The sequence below is a fragment of the Psittacula echo genome (genome assembly GCF_963264785.1).
Source record: "Psittacula echo genome assembly, chromosome: 6".
NCBI classification, from domain to species: domain Eukaryota; kingdom Metazoa; phylum Chordata; class Aves; order Psittaciformes; family Psittacidae; genus Psittacula; species Psittacula echo.
In genome coordinates, this window is record NC_137743.1 from 22,128,527 (window position 1) to 22,153,950 (window position 25,424).

The 25,424-nt window shown below is 54.2% G+C and overlaps 3 protein-coding genes across 4 annotated transcripts in view; 2 read left to right on the forward strand and 1 right to left on the reverse strand.

The window, feature by feature from the left end:
- Positions 1-316: 316 nt before the first annotated feature.
- Positions 317-7,582, forward strand: CUEDC2 (CUE domain containing 2; the record flags this gene model as incomplete). Its single annotated transcript, XM_080622172.1, has 8 exons — positions 317-731; positions 1,558-1,701; positions 2,024-2,085; positions 3,523-3,656; positions 4,772-4,942; positions 5,270-5,331; positions 6,991-7,051; positions 7,436-7,582. The coding sequence occupies exons 1-8, from the start codon at positions 658-660 to the stop codon at positions 7,580-7,582; spliced, it is 855 nt and encodes a 284-aa protein (XP_080478298.1). The 5' UTR covers positions 317-657.
- On the reverse strand, positions 6,254-11,848 carry FBXL15 (F-box and leucine rich repeat protein 15). Of its 2 annotated transcripts, XR_013957273.1 has the most exons (5): positions 11,807-11,848; positions 10,817-11,067; positions 9,572-10,074; positions 8,923-9,207; positions 6,254-7,173 (listed from the first exon to the last, which is right to left on the reverse strand). XR_013957273.1 is itself a non-coding variant. In XM_080622171.1 (4 exons), exons 2-4 carry the CDS (start codon positions 10,997-10,999, stop codon positions 9,018-9,020), a joined length of 876 nt encoding a protein of 291 aa, XP_080478297.1. In that variant the 5' UTR covers positions 11,000-11,067; positions 11,807-11,848; the 3' UTR covers positions 7,596-9,017. The 2 variants fall into 2 exon arrangements, 1 of the variants encoding a protein (XP_080478297.1); XM_080622171.1 differs by lacking the exon at positions 6,254-7,173 and having other exon boundaries at positions 7,596-9,207.
- A 12,728-nt stretch (positions 11,849-24,576) lies between these two features.
- Positions 24,577-25,424, forward strand: part of PSD (pleckstrin and Sec7 domain containing) — a gene marked incomplete at its 5' end in the record, with an annotated part of 33,112 nt that continues 32,264 nt past the window's right edge. The window contains one exon of the mRNA XM_080620544.1: positions 24,577-25,350. Within this exon, the coding sequence (XP_080476670.1) occupies positions 24,577-25,350 (774 nt within the window). The remainder of the gene's footprint in view (positions 25,351-25,424) is intronic.

Genomic DNA, 25,424 nt, shown 5'->3' on the forward strand with positions numbered 1-25,424 from the left:
CTGGAGACCTTTGATATTTTGGCTGGCAGACTAGTTGTCTGTGCCCTGCTTGGTATTTCCCTGTAAAATATGCTCTAGGTTGTCCTTTCTTTAGGAGACATTACCCTTTCTCCCACTTGTTCCTGAGTCCAAGCATCACTGCAAATGCTCTTGGCTGGAAGGTTCACCCCTCTCTGCACTGAGCATGCAAACCCACTACTTGCTGCTTCCTCACCAGGCAGCTCAGTGTTCCAGCTCAGGAGATGTCTCTGAAGTCCTGCAGCTGGACACATCTGCATTTCCAGCTTTGCTTCCTGGAAGGGATGTTTTAAATGTACAGTACAACTGCATAGTGCCAGCATCAACACGAGCTGGAGAGGCCCAAGATACTGGGACTGCTGTGGGCTTGTATTTCCAGTGCATTCTAATACTGCTGGTTGGTGTGGTCATCTTTGCCTAGTGTTACGCAGGGATGACAAGGAGGAGTTTGTGAATTTTTCTCATGAGGAGAATACACTGGCTTATAGCAAGCTTACCTTTTGATCTGGTTGATATTTTGATGTACTTCTTGCCTTTTGATCTGGTTGATATTTTGATGTACTTCTTGCCTTTGAAATTACATGGGGTTTTCTTTTTCCTCCTTTTTTTTTTTTTTTAGAGGAAAAGGTTTAGAGAGACATGGAGCTTGAAAGAATCATTCGAGACACGCTGACACGCTTCATCCAGTCCCACATCCCTGCAGCAGACCTCAGGTATGTTGAGTTAGCAAGATCCAGTATCATTGCTCTAGATTGAACTTTGCATTAATTGTCCCTCTACACATTATACTGAACTCTGTAGATTTCCTGTACTTTGTGTTACCTTTCCTTAAGTCAGATACAGGATGCAGATAATTTGCACAGGCTCTGATGGGAATGCTTGAATAACTATCTAGTAATGTAATTTCTTTGATGACCAAGATAATTAATTTCCTGTCCAGTAATATACATTAGAATATGGAATTCTCTTCATTCCACAGAGCTCCCTAAGGGCTTTCTGAGCAGCCTAACACTATGTCAGAGCTCTCCATATTTTGAACTCTGCCTGCATGCAGAGATACAGCTAAGTTGAGGCTGGAACACAGCAGCTGGTTTGGCAGCTGGTGGCAGCAGTGACACAAATGTGGAGAGCAGCAAGCAGAGAATACTGCATCCCATAGAAATAGCAGCTTGACAGAATATGATGACCCCACCTGAAACACCAGTCAGCACAGAAAAGTGAGGGTTTGAGCACTTGGAATATTTTGGTTAGCTCAGCTGAAGCACCTGCAGGAGCACAGCGTCTGGGCACAGGCTGGGGCTTTCCTTCAGTGCTGCCCAGGACAGCAGTGCAGTGTTTCATCTGTAAATGCTTCCCAATCAACCACTGACCAGCTGCTACCTGGCTTTACTGGTGGGATCTGCCCAAGATACAGTCCACAGTGGTCCTTCTGCTTCTCTATTAGAAAGAGACAAGGTTAGATGGAATGGGATGGAAAGAGAGAGAGAAAAAAAGTGCCTGCTGACTCTGCTGCCACATCCCATTTGTCTCTGTCTCCAGTGGGATGGATGATGTTTTCTTCTGCTATATCACGGGTGTCCTGGAAGAGCTGGGCTCACCAGAGTCCTCTGAGGAGACTTTTGACATGGACACTTTTGTGGAAATGATGGAGGCGTATATCCCTGGCTTTGCAGAAATCCACAGGTATGTGAATGTTATTGCTTTGTACGTGCATGCCATGCACTGGGGGCCTGGACCCAAGCCCCTCAGTATGATAAATTCGTGCTGTACCGAGTTGAAGATGTATTGGTACCAAGCCTGTGCTATTGTGATTAAGACAGTCTTTCCCTGAATACACAGATGCTAATCCCAGTATAGTTTGCAAGTAGGTCCTTTGCTATCTGAAATGCCAGTTAATTTTGTTGGGCTGCCCAACAAGCCTTGTCTTTCTGTAATGAGGTAGCTAAGTAGGATAGGCTACTGTTGTTATTCCTCGCACTAATTTTGCAGCTTCTGTCTCTTACAGTGGGGATGTTTGTGAAATGATGTTCTCTCTCTCAGAGAGGCTTGGTGAAGCTCGCAACAAAGGTGAGTTACACAGACAATTTCAGCACAAGAAGGTATATTCTGCACGTGTTTTCAGTCTTAGTATTTGGAGCTGAGCAATGTCACAGGATAAAATACAATCTTGTTTGCCACAGTTAGGCTCTCAAAAGGGAACCTGAATTGATTGACCCTTTTTTTGGTTTTGTGTTCAGTCAGGTTTTTGATATCAATATATGTGAGGTTTGAGTCATGTGGAATACTGTCCAAGACATACTGGGGTGAAAAAACACTTGATCAGATCTCCAAACACCTCTGTTGAGATCACATCCAGAGTAATAAGGAAGAAATGGCAGATACAGTGCTGCTTGCTGAAATTCTGCTCTGGGTTAATTCTGAAAGTGAGGATTTCTGCCTGCCTCTGTTAGCCATCTGCCTAAGCAACACCACCACTGGGTGGCCCATGTCAGGTGCATCATCAAGTAGAAAATCCAGCTGATTGCTTGTATCACTTCTAGGCTTTCAGCATCCTCAAAGCTCACTTCCTGTTCACCCATGAATCCTGGCATGGCTGCAGAATCAGCAGTGATGTGCCCTGGCCTGCACAATGCAGGACTGCAGAAGACTGCGTTATCCCAGTGGCCCTTTCTAACCTCAGCATTCATGATCAGCTGGATTGCTGTGTTAATCAGCTCCAAAGGTACTTCCCACTAAAGAACAGACAGGTGAAGTGCTTGGATATTAAACCTTTCAGGACATACCAGTCTTGGTTTTGCTTATCTAGCAACATTACTGCTGTCTTGCCAGAAGGCTACACAGCACAGAAGAGTGTAGACAGTCCTGTCTTTTATCTTACTTGCTGCTTTCTGGAACTTGACAAAATCTTCTGCTCTGGTCCCTACATCTTCTTTTTGAGGATCCTAATGTAGCCAGAATGTGAAAGGACAGCGCCATCCCAGTTTTAGAGAGGTCAGGACAGAGGTGAAACAATTATAGTGACATAGAAAGAGCCTGTAAAGAAAGATGCATCAGAGTAACCTGACCACAGGATGTGCTGGCTCACATAAGCCTGGGGACTACCACAGTGTATTCCCAAATTTAAAATCAAAACCATGCCTTAGTTCAAAATCAGAGCAAACATCATTCTTAGAAATGTTAACAAAAATGCCATAAGTATCCACAGCCAAGGCATTAGAGAGCTGAGAATTGACAGAATTGAATTCACAAGCAGCCTGCACCCTGTAAGACCTGGAAATGCAGCATTCAGAAGCTCCAGCATGCGCTAGCACTGCTTACCTGCAGGTCAGGATGAGGAGAGTAGCTGTTGCCTCTGAGGGCAGGAGGAATAGTAGTGCTGTCCAGTCTCATCACTTAAGAAAGGATTTGCTTGGCACACAATGCGCTAGCAATCTAATGGCAACAGAAAACAGAGCTCTAGCCTTAGTGGGACTGTTCCTCAGGAGATATCACTATGTCTTTAAGAAAAACCTGGCCAAAAGGCTGTGGAAAATGGAAGTGAAGCACCCTCTGAAGACCTGACCAAGGGCCAGGAGCCTGGAGCTGGAGCCTGCAACGGGGAAGGGCAGTGCACTCTAACAGACGGAGCCGGGGCCCAGGTATGAGCACCCTGCAGAGGAGCAGGAGCAGTGGGGACAGTCAACCAGCACTAGGCTACCAGCACCACCTGAGGGCGTTTTCTGGCTCTGGAGGGAATGACAGCATAGGCTGTGACAGCATCACTGGTGTCTGTGATCTCCATGGTATGGCCTGAGCAAGACTGCATAAATGGAAAGAGAAAATTACGTGCTGACAGAAGAACATGAGCCATCACTCTGGCTCATCCTTTCCACCCACTGGAAAAGATGAGCCAGAGCAATGGTTGAGAGAGCCTGTCCCAGTGCCCTCAGAGATCCCACAGCAGCACCATGGGGATGCCTCTACAGCACTCCACCTCGCTTCACCCTGTTCCCCTTGCCTCACTCAACAGTTTGAGGTGGATCACCATTTCTCTCCCCAGCTGTCATACAGTATCTGCACAGGAAGCAGTCCCATCTCTCTGTGTGTCAGTCCTGAAGATGCCAGTCCAGACCCTCAATGACTATGCTGTGCGTTTACAGAGCTTTACAGCACTGAGTCATTGGCCCAGTGGTCCTGATCCTGCAGCACCCTTCAGCATGACCCATGCCACAGGCATTGCAGCACCTGGCAGATCCCCCCCCTCACCTCCTTCCCTCACACTCTGCTTGCTCTTTTTCCAGTATTTACCTCTTCCTGCTCTACAGTGCAATGATCCTGCATCCACAGGCTTCTAGCAAATGCTGCTGCTGTGCTTCCTTCTGATGTAGCCACAGGTCACTGCTTAGCAGTCCCTTCCCTTTCTGATCAAAGCAAATACAATTTCACAAGGTGAGCAGGAGTTCAAGCATTACACCACAGCGTCCAGAAAGCTCACTCCTATGGAGGCACATAGCATGGCCACAGTTGAATCAGTTCATAGCAGCCCTACTTTAAAGAGTGCTGAAATAGAGAGGGAGATTAAGGAAGAGTGATTCTTTGTCCTTGCAAAGATACGATCCCCTCTTAGCTTTGGGAATGGTATTTAGTCATGTTTGTATGGAGAGAGAGCCTTCAGCTAAGGGCAGGCTGAGTTTCCTGACAATGCAAAACCAGAAAGGCCCTTTTCAATAGCTCACCGTATCCCCACCTTACCTCTGTCTCTTGCTCCAACTAGGAAGGCAATAACTTGAAGGATGGTGTGGAGCTGCTGCTGGAGATGTTCCCGGCTTGTACCATGAGCCAGGCAGAGAAGGCGCTCGCCATGGCCTTGGGGAACTTGGAGGAGGCAGTGCAGTTAATTGTGGAGGAGAAGGTGGAAATTGGCCCAGCAGGTGCGAGTGTGAAGGTACAGTACTCGTAGCTGGGTGGCAGCAGGCCAGGGAGCAGGGCAGAGCTGAGAGGTACACGAGTGTCCCCACTCTGCTGCAAGCAGCTTTAACCACAGAAACTCCCTGTGCAATGAGCCAGGAGGATCACCCAGAACAATAGCCCCTCTCCCTTCCCTTTGCTCTGTGCCCACCGCGGAGCCAGCACCCCAGTGGAGCTATGGCTGGCACCCTGCTTCCCACAGGAGCTGGAGTGCTCCACCAGCAGCTGGGCTCACCAAGCTAGCAGGGATTAGGTGTACACCCCACATGTTGTGCCACTCACACACCACCTTGTCTCTTCCCAGGAACTGGCACGGTCTCGCAGAGCACCCAACCACGAGGAACTCAAACAGGTTATCCTACAGAAGTAAGTACCCAGCAGCAGAGAACCCCTCATTTTGCTCCAAATAAAGGAAGAGAGGAAGAGGTGACAGTTTGGGGAAGGCCAGAATGACACTGTAGTCTATAAAGAACTTGGGGTGTACAATGTTTAGCAAGGATGCTGTGAAGCTGATCTAGGTATAGCTGAATGCACCTACAAATAGAACCATCACGTGGGGAAAAAAAATAGGTTTGGGTTTGTTTTAGAGCTGTGGCACAGAAACAGGTTACCTGCACCAGCGGGGTCACAGCGCTGGCTGTGTGTGAGGTTTCAGCCTCCTGCAGGTACAGTGTAAGTCACAGTACTGCCAGCTGAGGTCCTGGTTAAAAGTTCAACACACAAACATCATGCTGCAGCTCAGGTAACACGCTGTGACTAGTAAATCTACAGCAGCTCATTCATACCCCCATCCTTGGAGACAGTCCAGACAGGGCTAAAGATACCTTTAAGAGACTGTGTGTACAGCAACATTGGGAAGATTAAATCTCACTTGTTGAACATGTGAATTCAATACATTTAAAGAAACCTCACTGAAGTCCCCCTATGGACTTCTTAGGAATGAAAGTGGCTTTAGACTGGTTTACCTTTATTCATTTCCAAAAGCATTTAATTTTCAGTAGGAGAACCCACACTGTGGTTTCATCGATCTGCTTTAAGACCTCAGCTTTCACCGATGTCCTGTGGGCATGCAGATTGCACATGTCTATCCAGCCACATCTTTTCCACCACTTTACATCCTCCCCAGTGACAGGATGGGGAGACAATCAGTGGTCTAAGGAAGATAAAGCAAAGCAGAATGGCATCCAAGCAGAATTAGCAATCCTTGTCGTTGCCCATCTCCTGTGCAGGCCTGTTTCAGGGTGACAAGCAGGGGAACAAAAAAGCCCAAGCTGGTATTTATGTTTCTGGGAACTTCACTTTAATGACATTTTGGCAACGTCCTGTACTTTAAACATCACCCAAGCACAGGTACAGAGAGCAGATTACCATAGCTGAAGATACATGTGAGCAACTATACTAACTACTGAGGGAGAAGTCATGGTGAGTTGTGCTGTCCGCCTGCTAAGCCAGCACCAGTCTCAAGAGTAGTAACTCAGCAGTACAGCAAGCAAATGTTTGCGCCCTGATGTTTCAGTCATATAGGGAATGAGGTGATGCTTTTATGAAGTTGCTTCCAGCACAGACCTGTTTCACAGTCAAGTAGTAGGTGAAGCATGAAAGGAACACCATCTCTTCAGGGCAGAAGCAGCCAGCTTGGTCCTGTAATCTCAGCTCTGTCTCCTCTGGCTGCCATCAGCTGGGCTGAGAAGAAGCAAAGCTGCCCCAATGGCAGAGCACACCAGACCCAAGCACCTCTTCCAGTTCTGCAGTGCCCATCAGCATTCTCAGCAGCCCAAGTTCTCGATACCATTCACGTATGGCCAAGGATGCTACTCCAGGAGAATCCTGATAGGTTCTTTTCAGAAGGATGACAATGCTTCTTGCCCATTTCATCCAGGGGATAACCTTAAGTGCTTCTAGCTGCAATCCAGGCACACAGGATACATTGTACAGCCACAAACCAGCCAGAGGGAAAAGGGCATAGGCTATGAACAGCTCCAGGCAATGCCTGTTACAGTCTTCACTAAATGTGTCTTGTTTCAGATATATGATGGTGGATAGTGCAGATGATCAGAAAACCCATCGACCAGCTCCACCCAAAGAGGTAAGAAGAGCAGTCCCAGCTCACCAGCAGTTTGAATGTCCTTTGGCTACAAGGTTTAAAAATCAGGCTGCAAGTCCAGAAAACAACACGGCAAAACAGAGCAGGAACACTCCCAGAGCCCACTAGTAAGCAAAGAAGGAAGATTAGCTTAGCTAACGGGTGGCAGATCTGTCAGTTTCTACCATTCCTGACTAGCATGGGCCTTGCCCATCAGACAGCTTCCTTCCAGTTTTGCCCGAGATTCCCAACACAAAAGATGGGTAAAGCAGCCCACCCCAGTCTTCTTCTGCCCCCTGACAGCACAGCTCTGCTTCTGCTTGTCCCCTCCCTTTCCCTAGCAGCATGGCTGGCCACCCATTTGGTGTTAATATCTTTCCTCTCCAGGCTCCCAAGAAGTTGATCCGCTATATTGATAACCAGGTGGTGAGTACAAAGGGAGAGAGGTACAAAGACATCAAGAAGCCTGAGAGCGAGGAGATGAAAAGAACCTACATTAGCCTCAAACCAGCCAGGAAGTATAAGTTCCACTGACAGCCAGGTCCTCCTGTTCTTCAGCCTCCACCTCACCAGCCAGGCTTGGCAGGATGGTCACACAGCACTAGGAATGAGGGGACTCCTCCACCTGCCACTAACTGGAACTAACCTGGGAGCCAGGACACTACTTTCAGCTTCCTCAACTAACCTGGCTGAGGGGAGACCTCTCCTTGTGTAGCTGTCCCTCTGCCCCCAGGGGCACACTGCAGTGGTTCTCCAGGGCCTGGGCATTCTCTGCTATTCCTTGCATGGGACATTTTTAGATCTAAGATGTGGCTTGTGCTTTTGCAGCAATGTTTTTACAAGTCTGCACTGTTGCTTTAAACTGAGTGCCAGTATTAATAAAGATGATGTGAGTCAGTGTGTAGTTCAGCTGGAGCATGCATATGCTTTGTGGACACGACCTCCAATCCCCCTGGGGCCAAAGGGAAGAGCAGGGTCATTCTCTCTTCCGCTGTTTATTCTCTTCACATTCATCACAAGATGTAGCTGCTGTTCGGTTAACCACCTGGCAGATACAAGGGCTGAGGCTGAACTCCAGACCAGAGATAGGCTCCCTGCCAACACCACCTGCAGCACTCCATAAGCTCCAGCTGACAGCATGGCAAGGGCTCCTGTGATTTCTCAACAGTATTGGATGCCAAAGCTTCAGCCATGCGACATGGAGCAGGATATAATAGCTAGCCTGGGCACTACTGAAATGTTGTCAGAAACTGGGGGGAAAACAAATAGGAATGACCAACCGCTTTCAGTGACAGCATAGCTAGGTCTGGTGTTTTTCTGTCAATGAAACTGCAGTTAGGAGCAAGTTCCCCATGAGAACAACTCTCACCTTGCACCAGCCCAAACCAGCACCCTAGGCCTGGGCCATGCCAGCTCTTTGGTGTCAGGCTGACTAGTGGCTGCAGGCTGGAGCTGGACTCACTCTGCCCCCCTCCTCCTGCAGCACAGAGGGGCCTGCCCTCTCCCAAGAGGAGGGATGACAGCTTTTCTCCTTCACTCCAGCTGGGCTGGTGTGTTCCACAGCTCTGCTGGCATGCCCTCCACAACACCCCAGGGGACAGTCCCCATCAAAGACTTTCCTCTCTCGGGACAGCTGCCATTTAGAGATTTAAAATACAACAAATAATAAATCCTATCTATTAGCTGGCCTGGCCAAGGCCTGTTCAGCACCATGGTGTTCCTGCAAGTCACTCGCTCCCTCCCCACTGCAAAGGGAGTTACTTTCCCCAGAGGCACCAATGAAGCCCACTCATGAATACCCACCCTGAGGCTGCTAAACAGCCCCAGAGGAAAGAGTGAGCCCCACTCAGGCCAGCCTTGCCAATGGGACCAACCTCTCCCTCTGCATATCTTCAAAGCAGCTGGTTCCGGCATCCTCCCAGGATCCCAGTGTCTTGTCAGTCTTCCCCCCCCCCCAGCAGCAGCACTTCTAGATCTGAAGGTTGATGAAAGGGGCGAAGCCAACCACATCCTGCAGGAGAACAAGAGCCCTCTGCAGTGGAGGCTCCACATCCAGCTCCACCCCACGGCTTCGGAGGATGCTCAGGCTGGACTCAGCCACGTTGTGGCAATGCTTCACTTTCAGCGAGCGCAGCTTGGGACAGTATTCAGCCAGGACCCTGTCAAGAAAGAGCACGTGCAAGTTGCGTGCCAGGACTCTTAAGTGCACTGCTCACCCTCTTCTCTGCTCCCAGAAGCCCAGCACTCATCACTGTGCCACAAGTACCAACCTTGAGGAGCAGTATCCTGGTGGTCTAAGAGAAACTCCAGGGACATGGGTGGGTCCCAAACCTACCCTCCATGACATGCTGGGAAACCTGCTGTTAGTAGCCTCTCTTGAAGGGCCTGTTAGTGTCTTCTCCCCCAGTCTGAGCTCTCATTGCTTTTAACATGAAGAAATCTAACTTTTCCTCTTCGTGTCTCTTCTACTTCCCCCCCCAGACACCTGCCATCCCCATGCCAGCTCCCCAGGTTGCTTAGTACCTGATGGAATCATTTTTCACTCGCAGACACCCTGTGAGGTCCAGGTGTTCCAGCTCAGGGCAGCACTTGGCAATCTCCTCGACCGCTACATCACCCACATTGGCATTGACAGCCAGCGACAGGGACTTGAGCCTGCTGCACTTCTGCACCAGGTAGCAGATGGCCTCGTCCTTCAGCTGGCGACAGGCCGTCAGGTCCACAGCCTCCAGCACCTTGCAGTGGTCAGCCAGGCTGCGCAGGGACAGGCTGTCTACCCACTCACAGTGGGCCAGGGAGAGCTGGCGCAGGCTGGGGCAGCTCAGTGAGATGGCCACCAGTGCATGGCGGCTGAGCTGGGCGCAGCCCTTCAGCTGGATGTGGTGCAGGTGGTGGTTCTGCCCAATGACCGGGAGCAGCTCCCCATCTGTCAGCCAGTCGGAGCAGTTCTGGAGCGCCAGCTGCTGCAGTACTTCGTTGTCCTTCAGCAGGTTAACAAAAGCAGCTCGAGGGATGGGAGGTCCAATCTGCGTGGGGAACCCAGGAAGAATGACGTGTGCCCCAGGGCTTCAGATCACCTGATCCTCACCAAATACTCTCTCCCCTCCTCTCTTCCACTGTGACAGTGGTGACCAAAGACACTCCCTCTTCTCATTACAGAGTAAACCCTACTGTCAGGCTTTCCTCCCCTTATGCCAAGGCTACTGCCACAAGCTAGAATATGCTTGGGCTTCTCCATCCCACATCATCACCCCTGCATTTACATATTCGTGATGAACTCCACACCTCTGCTCTTCAAATACTCTGCTAGACCACTCTGTCCTCACAGAACAGCAGCTACTCCATCCTTTCCAAATCCCAGGCAGTGCCTCCCAGGGCAAGCATAAGCTTTCCCTGAAGATGAGGGACAGAATTATCTTCCACCAGACCCACCCTAATGCACAGCCTCTGTGAGGAACAACAGGCTATGCCACTCAGGACTGGCTTTCTCCTGCCAGCTGGTGCTCATAATGGCCCAGGTGGAGTTTCCTGGCTCACTCCTCCCAGTGCCTCTTGCTAAAGACATTGGCATTGCTGGGTCCTGAATCACTGCCTCTCCTCCTTGGGCCCATCTGTCCAGTCTGACACCCAAGCCATTAACCCAAGCTCCTGAGCAGAAACCAGCCTCCTTGTCAGGGTGTTCTTCGCCTCACATAGTCAGATGCACCCCTGTTAGCTCCAGATCAGTAGGACATCTGTGTCTCCCCCAGCCTCAGAGCCATCCAATACCTGGCTTGAGTCAAAGCAGCGCATATTGGCCAGGTACAGCTGGATGAGAGACTGGAACGACTTGCTGACCCTCTGCAGGCTCAGGAGCTGCTGCAGGGGCAGATGACAGAGGATATGTGGAACTAAGATGTCTTCCCAGGGCAGGTCCAGGAGGCATCCCCTGGAGGGCGTCAAACTCATCATCAGACGTCAGGGAGCCAGGCTACAGTGGGAGCCAGGCTAGATGTCCTCACACCTACTGCCAGGTGCCTCTAGGAGGAACAGCCAGAAAGAAAAGACTCAGCAGTGTCTCCCACCATCAGCCCGAAGGGTAACACCCCTTGGCCGTCAGCAGGGCAGGCACCTGCCACCTGCATCACCTCCTCCCCAGCCTGGGACGTTCACTGCTCAGGCATCCAAGTCCACCTGACTGCACCGCCCTCGGGGTAGGGACTTCCCACCAGCCTCTCGAGGTGTTCCTGTCCCTCGGCGAAGCAGCAAGCAACTGCTGCAGCATTACCGCATCACCTGCACAGCAGCTGTGCCTCCCTTCCACGGCTAAGCATCGCTCCACCTGGCAGCTCGTCCCCTGCACCCGGTGCCGAGCCACTCGGACCCTTGCGAGGAGAGAGCAACAACTCTCCGGACTCCGCGAAAACGGTCTCACTCCAATGAGGCCACAGCCTCGGGTTGCCAGAGGAGGAGCAAGAGCCGAGGAGGAAGCAGAGGGGTCCCGGCAGCCTGGAGCCTCCCGAGCTGCGGTTTGACACGACCTCAGCAGAATTCGCAGCTGGGGGATGGGGGTGTAGGACGACACTCCCGCCCAATCATTCGTCCCCCACCGCCCCTCGCTCACCCCCTGAACGGCCCAGCTCCTGGGCTCCCGCCCCGCCGCCGCAGCGAGGGGGCCGCAGGAGCCCCACCAGGGCCTGCACACCCTCCCTCCGCGCCCCCCTGCCGCAGGGCCCCACAGCGATGCGACTGCCCTGCCCAGCGCCCCCAGCCCGATACCTGCCGCCCCCAGGCGCTGCCCCAGCCGCTCCATCCGCCTGCACCTCACCCAGACGCTGGCGTCCAGCCGTAACGTCACGCCGGCGGACGGAAGTACGCGTGCCCGGCCGCCCCGCCCCCGGCCCCGCCCCGTTACCTCGGTCGGCAGCAGCGCGCACGTTACCGGGGTTCGGCCGGAGACCTCGTACAGCGGCAGCGCTAGGGGCGGCGGGGACGGCTCGGCCCTGACAGGCCGGGACACCGGGCGGAGCAGAGTGACTCCGGTCCTGCGGGCGCCCCGACGGTCACAGGTTCCACCAGTGCCGCAGCGGCTCCCGCAGGCTGCTGCAGCGGCGCGGCTCTCACACCAGCCCCGGTACAACGGCTCCCCGTGCGCACCCGCTTCCCCGCGCACACCACCACTCCCAGTCCCTCAGTTATCCCAGTTCCCCCGCGCACACCAGATCCCCAGTTCCCCCGTGTACACCGGACGCTCCAGTCCCGCGGCTCCCCGGCTCCCTGGTACACACCGGCAGCCCCGGTTACCCGGTCCCCAGCGTACGCCCCTGCCCGTGGCAGGCCGATTGGCGCATGCGCAGCACGGCGGCGCTGTCCGTTCAGCACCACGCGGAGCCGGGACCCGCCGGGACCCGCTGCTGCCGGTGAGCGACGGCACCGCCCCCCGGCCCCGACAGATCCCCCAGCCCCGGCCTGGCCCCCAGCACCCTACCCAGTCCCGCTGCTCTCCCAGCTGGCTCTGCCTCCCACTCCGCGCCCGCAGAGCCGAGGTACCCCCGGGAAGGGCCGGTCCCCGGGGCTCAGTTCTCACAGCACCCCCGACCGGCAGCCGCCATTACCGGCCTGCCTCCCCTTGCCCCCCTGCCCCTCCCCTGGGTCTGGGGCTGGACGGTACTGCTTGCTGCAGCTCGCTCACCCCGCCTGCATCCCCCCCCCGCCAACCGGCTCCTCGCGCTTTGCTCCCCCACCGATGCTCCGCCTGTCCCCGTAGCCCCAGGGTGCGGGGTCCGCCCCTTGCCGGCAGCACCTGCCGAGAAGCGGCCCGGGCTCCTGCCGGCGCAGTTGCCATAACGACTCGGCAGAACCAGACTCTGCTATTTCCCCTCCGCTTCCGGTCTGGGGGATAGCCCCGTATCCCATCAGTACGGCACTCGTACTGCCCACACCAGCCCTGGATGGGTGACTCCATCCCTGTCTCGGATCCGAGCCCTGCCGCCTTGTGCAGCATCAAGCTGCAGATCACTGCTGGCAATGGGCACTATAAAAAGATCCACCTGCCAAAAAAAGCAGCACCCAGTGAAGGAGTTCCACAGCCCTGGTCCCAAATTCCCTGGAACAAGTCCTGGGTTCCCTGGAAAGCAATGACCTGTCTATGCACCCTTGTGTGTTCTTTCCCTCCCAATGTGGAGGCATCCCTCAATGGGGAAAGGTCTTCTTACCCTATTGCCTCTCCTCTGGTGGTAGCTACCCATGTTACCTCTCTGTCCCTGAATGTGTAGACCCTGAGAGTCCAAGTGGCTCCCAGTAGCACGGCACTTTCCTCACTTACAGAAGAACAAGTGAGGCAGGGATTTTCAGTTTTCTTAAGGAGCTGAGAATGCCCCCAGCCATGGCCTAGGACAACGCTTCCTTCCTCTGCAGTGGGGGCACAGAAAGCTCTGGGAGTGCTGATCCTGATTCTAGACTGGGAGGTTCATTTTGCCTTCAGGAGGTTTCAGCCTTGTGCTCACTCTATTCTTGAGTTCCCGCTGTGAAATAAAAGTGTAACATCTGGCAGGGAGTCCCTTAATATCGTCCCTGACTGTGGCTGAAACTGGCTACAAGGAGGCTTTTTGGAATAGCAGTCTTGGTCTCGATAGGAGGTGAGGGAGCACCAGCGAGCAAGGGATTGCGACGCTCAATTACATCTGCCCTTCACTATGCCAAAACAAACCTGGCTGGGAGCCCCCTGGTTGTGCTGAGTCCTTCCTCAGAGGAGCTGCGCTGTGGATTGCTTGTTATCCTTCCTGAGCAACATGTGTGCTGGACTGGCAAGTGGGGCCTGCCCTGCTTCCCCACCAACCTCTGTTTATGTTTTTTTCATTTTGTCTGATCCAGCTGGGATGGCTAAATCACTTCCCTGGCATCCTGCTGGTAGCAGGGCTCAGAAGAGGGCTGAGAGCCCTGACAGATTCCAGGTACTGCAAGGATGTTGGGAGGCACTGTTAGAATAAAGACAGAAGTGACACATGGTTGTGTTTGGCCTTTTCCTGGCTTGTGCTGCACGTGGAGAAGGTGAAGAATCTAGTGCCAAGGCAGAGCCTTAAGAATTGCTTAGTGTTGGGCCATCTCCACTGAGCCACTTAACGGCACACCTCAGGAATCACACCTAATCCAGCTCACTTCAGCCTGCTTTCAGGACAGCAGTCACTGTGTCAGGGCTGGGGCACTGCAGCCTCTTAGGCAGTGATGTCTCTTTTCCAGATGCGGCACTCAGGGTCAGAATTACCCTGGAAAAAACCAACAGCTTCTGGATCCCTAACACAACACTGCAGCAAGTGTAGTGTGGTGCTTGCTCTGACAAACCTCTTTAGCCCCTGCACCCAGAGCAGCCTGAGTTTGCTGACTCAGCATTTAGTGGAGTGCAAGCAAGGTGAGGAAGAGAAGGGTGAACATGCCGGCTGTGTCAGGGCACAACAACAGCAGCTGCCTGCCAGCCAGAGACTAGCCACTCAATACCTGGCCAGTGCCCAGAGGGGGCAACCAGGGTCAAGCACAGCTTTACAATGAGCAAGCAGGGCCACGGCAATGGGGTAGGCCTGAGGTTCACCTAGGACATCAATCAACAGCAGAGGGTCCAGATCATCAGTGCCCATAGCCCACCATAAGAATAGCTTAGTTTAGCTAAGTTGGAGACCAGCACTCCTACAGCGCTGCATAACAGGAACCAAGAGTCCCAGGCTGAGCTTAAGTAGAGCCCCAGTCCTACAGTCAGGAGTGGTGGAGGCTCCAGATGAGGCTGATTAGGACCACTAAAGTTTACTAGCATCCTCAGGGTCCTGACAGCTGGTGGCCTGTGGAGGAGTTAGTAGGTAGGTAGGGAGGTTGGTTGGTTTTAGGCTATGGCTACTGAGACGTATGTGCCATGTAGTAGGAGTCATGGACAGTTTCCAGCTGGGAAATGCTCAGACTGTTCTCTTTCTTCTCCACAGGTTGACTACAGATACAGAAAGAGCATCAGAGCCTGTTACTGCCTTGTAGGACTGTATGTGAGACACAGCTTTACACCATCAAGATGTCTGGTGGAGCTAGCAACATAGGAATGCATCAGTGGTAAGGATCCCAAACTGGTACTATTTTTGTGCTCATGCCTGTAAAGTTTTCCTGTATGCAAAGTGGATGTAGTACAGTTGTACAGTACTGCAGCGCAGGGCCTGGGTGGTGTTATCCACTGTAGCTCAGCCATGAAGGGACAACTCAAAGCAGGCAAGCTTGAAGGACCAGAGCTTTGTTCTGCTCTGCCCAGTCAAGAATTGCAGCAAGCTTCTGCCTTTTTGGTGGCATATGCTTTGCCAAAGGTGGATCTGCATTTTTCTTGAGAGGTGTCTGGAAGTCTCCTTTCTAGGCTTCAGCTAGATGCAGACAGCTGCAAACTAGCCTGCTGAAACAGCTTCTAGAGTTGACGCTCGTGTCAGAGAGATCCCTTAAGGCCAGGGGAATTCACCTTGCTAGTCAAGCATTAGGATGAGGGCAGACCTCAGGCTAAAAGCTTCTTTCTATAAGCTTGGATAGCTGCCATCATCTAGATTTTAAAGAGGATGTGGGAAAGATTATCACAACTGCTCCTGTAAGACCAACCAATTCTCTTAATTTGGCTTCTAAAAGGGAATAAAAAGGGCTGTGGTCCTGCTCATATGCATGTTAACCAGTGTTTGTAAGTGCTGAGTTCAGTGGTAAGTGTGGTGGAGACAGGACACAAGAGATGGGGAAATGGAGCTGACAAGAAGTTAACCCAGCAGATGTGGTTTCAGCATATGTCCTGTTAGCTCCATGGCACAGTGTGAGCCTGGCGCCATGCAGGTTAAAGATGGTGCCTCTTGCAAGACCAATGGGGTGAGCTTGGAGGTGCTTCCCTTTCAAAGGGGGACTGCATTTGTCATGACCCACCAGGCACATGCCCATCACTTCTTCTTGTGTCTTTCTAAGACACTGTTTTGGACAAGGTGTGTCTGAAGTTCCCTGTTCCCAAGAGCAGTGCTGGGCTGTAACATTCCCAGTGCTTGCAGGGAGTCTGAGGAAGTGTGTTGAACAGGTACCTTCCATAAGCAGGGGACACCAGTCAGTCTGGTGGCTCTCCTGTTAATCCCAGTGACCGCTGGTGTCCTGTGAGGAAAAGCAGGGCTTCTGTGTCAGGCCTTGAGCTGATCTGCAGTGATGAGAGACCAAGCTGAGCCCTGGGACAAAGAAGCAAATTAGCTCACAACTGCTGCAGCTTTCTTGTATATTCCCTGGAAACATATGGTGCTGGTTGCTCTCAGAGCCAGGGCATGATCTCGGGTCTGACTCTGCTGGCATCTTCATCCTCATGAACATCTCCCTAAAGTGAACGGAGACTTCAGCCAGCTCCACTGCTGTGCTGGTGCCCAGCTGTACTTCAGGAGCCTGGTCTTGACCTCATCCTTTGGGAAATGAGAACGAGGTTTTGGGAATTTGGGCCTAAAGGGAGGGGAGTTTGCTGGTTAAAAGAGCTGACCTCAAGTCAGGAATCCCAGGCTTTGGTTCCCAGAGGTGCTCCTGATTTGCCAGCTGATCCTAGGCAAGTCTTCCCTACCCATGCCCCTTGACTTTTCCCTTGCATCGAAAATGCAGTTATTTCCATGTCAAAGGTTGGGTTTCTTCAAGCCTTCTGGGGTTCCTAGAGGCTGGTGCTGTGGGAGAGTACAAGTTATTTTTAGGAGATTGGTATGGTGCCAAGCCAATACTAACCTGCAGTCTTAAGATCAATCACCTTGTGCGACAGCTGGCACCTTGCTGGCTAATTAGGGCAAACTGCTCTCAATGAGGACTGAGATTGTGCAGTGCCACAAGGAGCCCCTTTTAAGCTGGTGAAACAAGAACCCATGATGCCTTCTGTTCAGCTCTTCCCTTTACAGGGCACCTTCCACTTTATCTTGTTGAGAACCTGCCTATATAGTCAGGGAAAAAAAAAATAGAAGTAAAGCAAGACCAAGCTGTGCAAGGCAGGGTTAGAAGAGGAACATGCATGAGGAGCTCCTAGCTAGACACCAGTGCAGGGCTGTTCTGCAGCATCCCCCTCATGAATCCACTGCCTCCAAGCTTTCAGCTTCTCCTTTGCATATGTCTCCACACACATCGCCAAGGTGGCAGGATTTTTTCCCCCCCATGGTTGTAATCACTCCTTAACTGAGCACCTAGGTTTCTACACCTTTTACACATTCTATATGTGACCATGTTCTCCCTGTGCTAGGTCAGGCCGTGTGTCTGGGGCTTGCTGTCTCTTTTCTGCATAAGATACTCCCTGTATTCATTGCTTTTCCTCCCCCTTGTGCCCTTTCACCTTTACCCATGTGAATCTTGAGGCTGAAGGTGGGGAGAAGGGATCACATTTTACTGTTGTGGAGTTTAGCTGGAAAGCAGCTCCGGAGATCTGAGCTGCAGCACAAGCCGTGTCCTGGGAGGCTACACCCAAGAGCTGCTAATTTGGGTTGATTCAGACTAAACTGGTCTCTCTGGTGCAGTGAGTCACCATGGTGAGTGACCTGCTGGCACCCAGGAAGCTCCATCCTCAGTGCAGAGCTCACCCCACCAGCCAGAAATCTCCTGCTTTCCTCCAAAACCATCTTTCCTTCGAGCATCTTTTTACCAAGAGATACTCCCACACAATTGTTCCCCTAACTGCTGTGCAAGGAGATTATTTATGGCTCAAGCTGTGCTGAGGCCCCACCTCCCCATCCCCAGGACAGGTTTTACCATGCTGGTATCTCTGCCTTCATCTAAACTAAGCAGTGTCAGAGCAGGGGAAAGCCCGCTCACTGCATGGGGCTGGGACAGCACCTGAGAGGATCTCTGGAACAGCAGGCGTTCCCAGGGCGTTACAGAAATATTTAGCTACAGCTGGCTCTGAGGCCCAGCAAACAGCTTCCACTGCCTGCTCACTGCGCCTCGGCTCTTCCAAACCTTCCTGCAGCAGGGGTAGCCCCAGGCAGGGAGCCGGGACGCCGGCCAGGGCAGGCAGCGCTTGCACAGGTTCAGGTCTGCACTGGCGGTTCTCCCTGGCACGACATTTTGCCGTCTGTCCTCTTCCAGAGAGCCTTTCACCCTGAAAAATCCTGCTGTGGTCCCACATGCCTGCCCCATGCAAGGGAGCTGCAAGAGGCACAGAATGGTGCGGGTGTGCCCTACCCTGAGCCAGGTCTGTGTAGAGTGGCGGGCAGGATCTCCAGCACTGCCTATTTGCCCTGATGAGCTGTAAAGCAGCATTTTTATAACAGACTGTCAAGGAAGGGTATTTTCATCATTTATCCTTAACCACCAGCCTAGTGGAATGACAGGTAAGTGCATCAGCCCATTAAAGCCTTGGCTTATGCTGCAGTGGCTCTTTTAATATACAGCTTAGGATGTGGTTGGGTGTTGGCACCGGGGGCAGAAGGCATTAATTAGAGCCGTGTAGTTAAGTCTTGATCCTGAGGGAACACGTGCAACCTAATTGGTTGCCCTGGAGCCCTTAATGCAGGCACAATGGAAGTTCAGCTTCCCTTGCTCTCACTGGGATCCATCTCCTGCGGGGCTGGAGTTGCTATTTCTGTGGTGCTTCCGGTGAGCTGGGTGAGCAGCACCCATCTGCCAGCAGAGTGACTGTGCACCCTGAGGCCAAAGCATGGCTCCACTCACTTTGCTAGCAGTGAGGCAGAATATGGCCCTTATGCTCCTTGCAGTGCCTTAAGCACAGGCTGCACCAAAGGAACCATCTCTGACATCCCCTATACGCTCAGAGGAGCTGGCCTGAGGGGTACCAGGGTGTTTACTCCAAGTGGAGTGCAGCTGCAGGAGAAGCACCTTTCCAGAGTCTGATCTGCGTGCCTCAGAACACGCTGGCATGAGCTCCTCCTGGAGCCAGTGTAGGAATGGAGCTCTTGTCTACCCCCTCCTCACCCAATATCCTCTAGATCTGTTCAACTGCTGGGACACTGTGACATCCAGGTTGATCTCTTCCAAGCAAGCTCATCATCATCAGTCTACCCTGTCAACAACCCACACCCTTCTGGCCTCAGGTGGGAGATCTGTGGGCGAGGAGGGCTTGTGAAGATGAGCGGGGGCAATGCAATAGCTAGAAATCTCTTGGAAGCTGCCTGTGACTGAGATTGAGGAACCGGCAGAGCCCAGGAATCTGAAAGGGATGACATGGAATTGGGTGGTCTCCAAGGAGAAAAGATGTGGTACCACAGGCAGGGACTGGAGGTGCTTAAGTGCCCAGGTGGCAATAAAGAGGGCTCCCTGTGCACTGCGCTCCTGGCTCTCTGTCTGAGCCCTCTGGGTTGATGCATGGGGGATTCTCCTTGTCCCCTTCTGTCGTCTGCCAGATGGGTTCCCTGCTCCCTCTCCTCCACATCAACTGGGAAGGGATTCACAGCAGGAGGGACCAGGGGATCCAGGGTTAAATCCTCAACCAGTGGGGCTTATGTCAGTGCTGGCTAGACCCATGTCAGTGGGCACATCCTTTATGAGTTATAGGGCTGTGGAAAGGCAAGGGGGATATGGAGCAGAGTATGGCAGGGAGAGCAACAGCTGCATAGTGGAAACATGAATGGTTTGGAAGGAGATGTGTTTTCTATGGATGACCTGGATCTCCAGACAGGGTGGCAAGAGAGGAACTCTCCCTTACCCTCTGCAGCTCTCAGCAGGGCTGCCTGTGAGTGCTGGGAAAGCACAGGCACAGTGTCCTGGTGCAGACACACTGGGAAAAGCTCCTAGCTCTTCCCCTTGGTTAAATCTGTCACTGGCTGGCGGCTTAGAGAAAAGCCTTCCCCCTTCCCGCCCTCCTGCCATCAAGGAGCTGCTGAAGGAATCGGGTCGTTGATCCCACAGCAGCTAGGCCCCTAATTATCCTAGCTTCCCGGAGCCTGCCTAAAGCCGGCTGCGTGCACGGCAGCTCAAGGACCTGCGGTCCCCGGTGTGGGGAGAGGGGCCCCGTGCAGGCAGGAGCCTGGAAAAGCAGGGAGAAAATGGCAGTGCCTCAATGCATTAAATATGAGGAAAGCCTGCCCGGCCTGCTGCTTTCTCCCTGTGTCCCTGTGCCTGGGAGGGGGCAAGGGGGCACACTTTGGGGTGACAGCAAGGCCAGGCGGGCACGGATCTGGGCTTGCTGCAAGCAAGGAAAGCAGCAAGGAGAGGCAGCTTTTCCCAGATTCCTCTTGCAGGCATGGTGTGCATGTGAGGCCCTTGCTCCCCTGGGCCCCTCCTCTCACACACATTTAATAACGATTACTGGGCTGGGTAATAAAGTGGTGTTTAATAGTGAATCAATCAGGCAACCCGGGCGGGCAGGGAGTGCTGGCAGCCAGCCCCAGTCACTGCCATGTGCAGCCCCAGTGCAGTAGCGGTGTGGTGGCTGGGGACCGTGCCACAGCACCCCTCATCTTGGTTCCCTGCTGTCCTGCACACACCTCTGGTGCCTGCACCTGGCAGGATGCAAAGGATGGGGGTTTCCACCCTGTAGCATGAAGTGGTTTCCTCAGACTGGGCTGGCATTTCCCATCCTTAGGATGGCTAGTGACACAATGATGTCAAGTCCCTGGTTGCCTGGGACACCTTGGCACCTGTGTCCACAGTGTGCTTAGTGTCAGGACCTGTGGAGAGGTGAGACCCCAGCAAGGGGCCTTCCTAAGGGCGGCCGGTGGCCCAGGGCACATGGCAGCTTTTGTCTTGTCCTCATGGTCCCAAGCAGTGGTGGGGTGTGGGAGCAACCTGTATCCTACAGCACAGAGGGCTATGCATGCTCATGCATGAGGACAAGTGTCTGCGGTCACACAGGATCTTGTATGTTGCTGAGCAGGGACACACCATGCACAGTGATGTCCACACTGATGGAGAGGTGCATGCTATGGACATGTGCAGTGCTACACTGGGACATGCACAAGGCATACGGGACTGCATATGCCCGTGCATGAGGCCGGGTTCATACCGCACATGGGGATGTGCACACCGGGGCACCAGACCTCCACGGTGTTACACCAGGACACCAGGGTTGTGCGGGATGCTACACCAGGACATGCACGCTGGCACACAAGGACACGTGCACGGTGCTCTAGCAGTACGTGCACAGTGCTACACCGCGACACGCCTGCCGCACACGGACATGCAGCCGGGTCCCTTGTGGATCCGCCTGCTCCTCGCTCCGCAGGTACCGGTGCCACCGGGTGAGGCGGGGCGCGGCGCCCGACGGGGGTTTCGCATTGGCTGCCGGGGCTGTCAGCGGGGCGGAGTGACAGGGCCGGGCTGGGATTGGCGCGGCGGGGAGCGGCAAGCTGGGCTGCTGGCACTGTACTGTACTGTACCGCACCGTAACGTACCGCACCGCGCTGCGTCGCGTCCGACGGGGCGAACCGAGCCTAGCCGAGCCGTGCTGTATTGTACTGTACTGTGCCGGCGGCAGCGCGGAGCAGCGGCGCGCAGGATGCGGCGCCGGCGGCGGCACTGCCGGTAAGGCGTGGGGAGCGGAGAGGAGCAGAGAGCAGCGGGGCCCGGAGCAGGGCGGCGGGAGAGCTGGGAAAGTTGCAGCAGTTGTTGCAGGGGCCGAGGCCGCTTTGCGCCCTCCCGGCAGCCGTGACCGGCGGGCGGCGGCACAGGGCTGCGCTAGCACCGGTGAGCGCCCGGGGGGGCCGAGACCCGCCCGACGCGGCCGGTGTACTGATGCAGCGAGACTGGCTCGGGTCACCTGCCCGGGCACGGGGAGCGCTGCCGGGGCGCGGTGAGCGGCTCTGCGGGGGGAGCGAGCTGTTCCGCCAGTCCCCCTGGCCGGGGAGGCTCCCTTCTCATCCGGATGGATGTCACATCCACTCAGGGCTGATCCCGCCGAGACGGGAGGTGCCGGGCAAAGGAGGCCGGGCTGGGGTCGCCGGGGAGGGAAGGGCAGGCTCAGCCCCAGCTTGGACGTGGGGGACGTCCCCTGCCTCGATATTCCCTTAGGAAGGGGTCTCCTGTGTCCCGTAGCCCCAGAGCCGGCAGGCACCCCTCCTCGGTCATCACTCCATGCCCGAAACTGTCCTGTGGCCCCAGAGTGCAGAGACACCTCCTGAGGACCACCCTCCCTGGCAGATGGCCCGGGACCCACAGCCTGCTTGTCCCCATTCCCTGCCATCGCTTCTGACAGTGGTACCGTGTCCAGCACACAAATACGGCCCGTTGCGTGAATTCAGTCCCCAGCCCTGCACCTCCTGCTTCCTTCCCATCCCCGTCCCGTTCTTCACCCGTTCCCCTGGCATCCTCCCCCGGCTCCTGCGCGTTGTCCCCACGCAGCCCTGCCGTGGGCGAGCTCTTCCCCCGCAGCGTGAGCAGCTCCTGCTGTCTGCTGCCTTCACTCCCATCACCCTGCTCCGCCAGGCAAGCGCCTGCACCGGGATGAGCATCCCCTGTTGCACCGGTTACAGCTCAAGGCAAGGGCTGGGAAAAATCCCTGGACATCCCTTTAGCTGCTAAGAAGAGGCAATCAGGAGGAGCAAGCTTCTTGTGAGTGTGAAATGTTTTATTGAACAAATGAAATCCCCCACTGACACGCAGCTCCCGGCTATCACACTGCACCTCCCGAGTTTTTCTCTTTGAACGCATGCCCTGGGCTGCCCTGGCAGCCTCCTGTAAGCTTTTCTTCACAGGACTTCTCTGGCCTTCAGACAGTGAGATCAGCAAGGCTCCCTCCAGCCCACCAGTGCCATACAGCCCAACCCATTCATCACAGTGCTTTAAAGAGCATAAATTTGATTCACAATTTAAATCAGCAAGTAGGAAGCCTTAGCTCCATCACTGGTTTTTCCTCTCTGTTGCGTTTTGTGCTTTTTACATTTCATTATTAAAGAAAAACTCTTCTCTGCTGGATGGTGTAGCCATCCAGCTTCAGTGGGTCATAGGCACGCATGGCCTTTGCTCTGAATTTGATAACTCTCCTCTGCTAACTAGGAGGACATGCTGTGCTTATCCCAGTCATTTTAGCAGTAACTTACATGTACTGAGATAGACTGGGGTTTTGTAGATTTGTTATGTTACAGTGAATGCCAAGTATTCCTAGTGATAACTTTTTTCCTTGGCATGTGTGTCAGTCTGCATTGAGATAAAAAGTGGAACTTCATTAGAAATATATGAGCCCTGCATCTTTGTTATTTATCAGTTAACTTCAGCAACCTTGAATGTGAACACAACCATAACATGAGAAAAAACTGTAAAACCAGTAACTGATATGTTAAACAGAAGGCTATATTTTTGTGAGTGAATTACAGATTGCTAATGCTCAGCAGGAGACAGATACTTTTTAGAAGTGTGATAGTGCAGATAGACGGTCGCCTGCCCCACAGGGCTAATATTATTAAGAGTTATGTCTGTACCACTACAGCCTAAATATCATTGAAAAATCCAGCCCCATGTCCTTCAGGAATTTAATCCTGCCTAGTTTGTGCATAGAAACGGAGAGAAGAAACCATGCTTTCCTCTGTTTGCAACTGACATTTGGTTTCTCACTTTAAAATGATGAGATCTAAGTGAGGGACTTGGTTCCTTGGCATCTGTCAGAGGGCAAAAGCAGCCATGGCAAAGTCCTGTCTGCACACCAGGAACTCAGAGAAACTCAGGGAAGGATGAGTATAAGTTTCAGCTCCACTGGGAGAAACAGAACTGTCAGGAGCCCTGCCAGTGCCAGTGGGGGCTCCAGTTCCTGCCTTCTCCTGCAGCTGCCTGGCCACTACCATGGAGTAGCTGGTCTCACCTCTGTATAGAGGGTCCTTGGGCAGAGGCAGGCAGGCAGGTGAGCTGTGTGCAGGGCCGTGTGCTCTATTCCCCCAGGGCAGGATATTATAACCACTCCTTTTTGGATCTGCAGGTGCTGACAGCTCTGTCTGTGCCACCAATAGCAGCTGCAGCACACGCTGGTGTGACACACTTTAAACCAAGGCTGACCTCCAAAGGCTCTTTGCCCATGCTGGTCATGTTAAACTCCTTGGGCAAGTGTAATTGGAGGATGGCTCAGTGATCCAGTGTATCAACTTTTTCTCCCTTATTGAAGTAATTTTAGTAGGCTGTTGGTAGTAAATATTCATCCTAAAGCAGGATGAATGAAACCCACTTTAAAGTGCACAGTGTGCTCTCTTGCTGTGTCTGTATGCTGGTCTGTGGGGGAAGTGCCTGAGCACCCTGGCACCCTGGGAAGAAAGCAAACACTTTGGGTGCCTGAGGACTGAGCAGGGGACCGCTACAGTGGTGCTGATGAGATGTCCACAACGAACCTTGCCTGCTTCTTGCAGCAGGAGGCTTGAAGGGGCTGTCTTATCTGAAGCATGTCCCTCCTGCCACGAGGGCAAGGCACCTTTTGCTTGTCCTCCCCGTGTGCCTGGCCTTTTTCTTGTGTCCTCCGTGTCCTAACCAGCTCTCCTCGCCCTTGTTTCAGGGCTGCTTGAGGATGCATCACCCCTCGACCTGTCCATCATCTCAGGGGTGCTGGGAACCCACCTTGCTGTGCCCGTGCCACCCAGCCGGTCTCCGGACCTGACACCTCCGTGCCCTCCTCCATCGGGATGGCCCAGGCAGGGGGACCCGTCCGCTTCCACCCCGAGGAGGGCTGCGGCACCTCGCCCCTGCCGTGCACCCGCGGGGTAGACCGCAGGCCCTGGCTGGCGGGGGGCAGCCCCGAGGCCGGGAGGAGCAGCCCCTCGCGCTGCCTCACCCCCAACCTCAACGCCGGCCGCCTGCACCTGCTGCGCAAGGGCCTGGCCCCCGACACCCGCCGCTGCCCCCTCGGTCTCTACAACAGCACCGGCTCCCTGGCCCGCAGGCCAGCCGAGGCGGCTCCCTTCAGCAACGGGAGCTGTCCGGCCACGGGGCGCCTGACAGCCCCCTGCACCCCTCGGCGGGGCCGGCCCAGCCCGGGCGTCTCGTCCCTGGGCAACCGGAGCCCGGCGGCGGCAGCGGCCCTGGAGGGACATAGCTCCGTGGTCACCTTCCGCTTCATCGAGAAGGCCAGCGTGCAGACCCTGGGCGGCCTGCCGCCCCGCTGGGACAACGGCCCCCGCAGCCTCAGCCGCAGCCTGGAGCTCGGCGAGGACGCAGGATGCCCCCGGCCCCAGCCCCAGCCCCGGCCCCAGGGGCGGCTCCTGCGCACGCTCAAGCTGGAGGCCTCCGCGTCTGACCCGCTCCTGGCCGGGGGCAGGACCCCGGGCGGGACATGTCCCTGTGGAAAGGAGCCCTGTGCCCTCAACGCCGACTGCCTCTGCCGCTCCCTCACCAACGGGCTGCCGGAGGACTTCCCTGCCTTTGCCAGGAACCCCCTGAAGCCAGAGCCTCGGCTCCAGGTAGGTGCTGGGGTGCTCTGCACTGGGTGCGGGCTGTGCCTCAGGGTCTCTTGCCCACTCACCGCTCTCCCCTC

Coding starts and splice junctions, on each gene's coding strand:
- FBXL15 (XM_080622171.1), bottom strand. CDS start 10,999: ATGATGAGTTTGACGCCCTCCAGGGGATGCCTCCTGGACCTGCCCTGG. Junction 10,075..10,816: donor GCTGCTTTGACTCAAGCCAG/GTATTGGATGGC, acceptor TTCCCCACGCAG/ATTGGACCTCCCATCCCTCG. Junction 9,208..9,571: donor GTGAAAAATGATTCCATCAG/GTACTAAGCAAC, acceptor CTTTCTTGACAG/GGTCCTGGCTGAATACTGTC.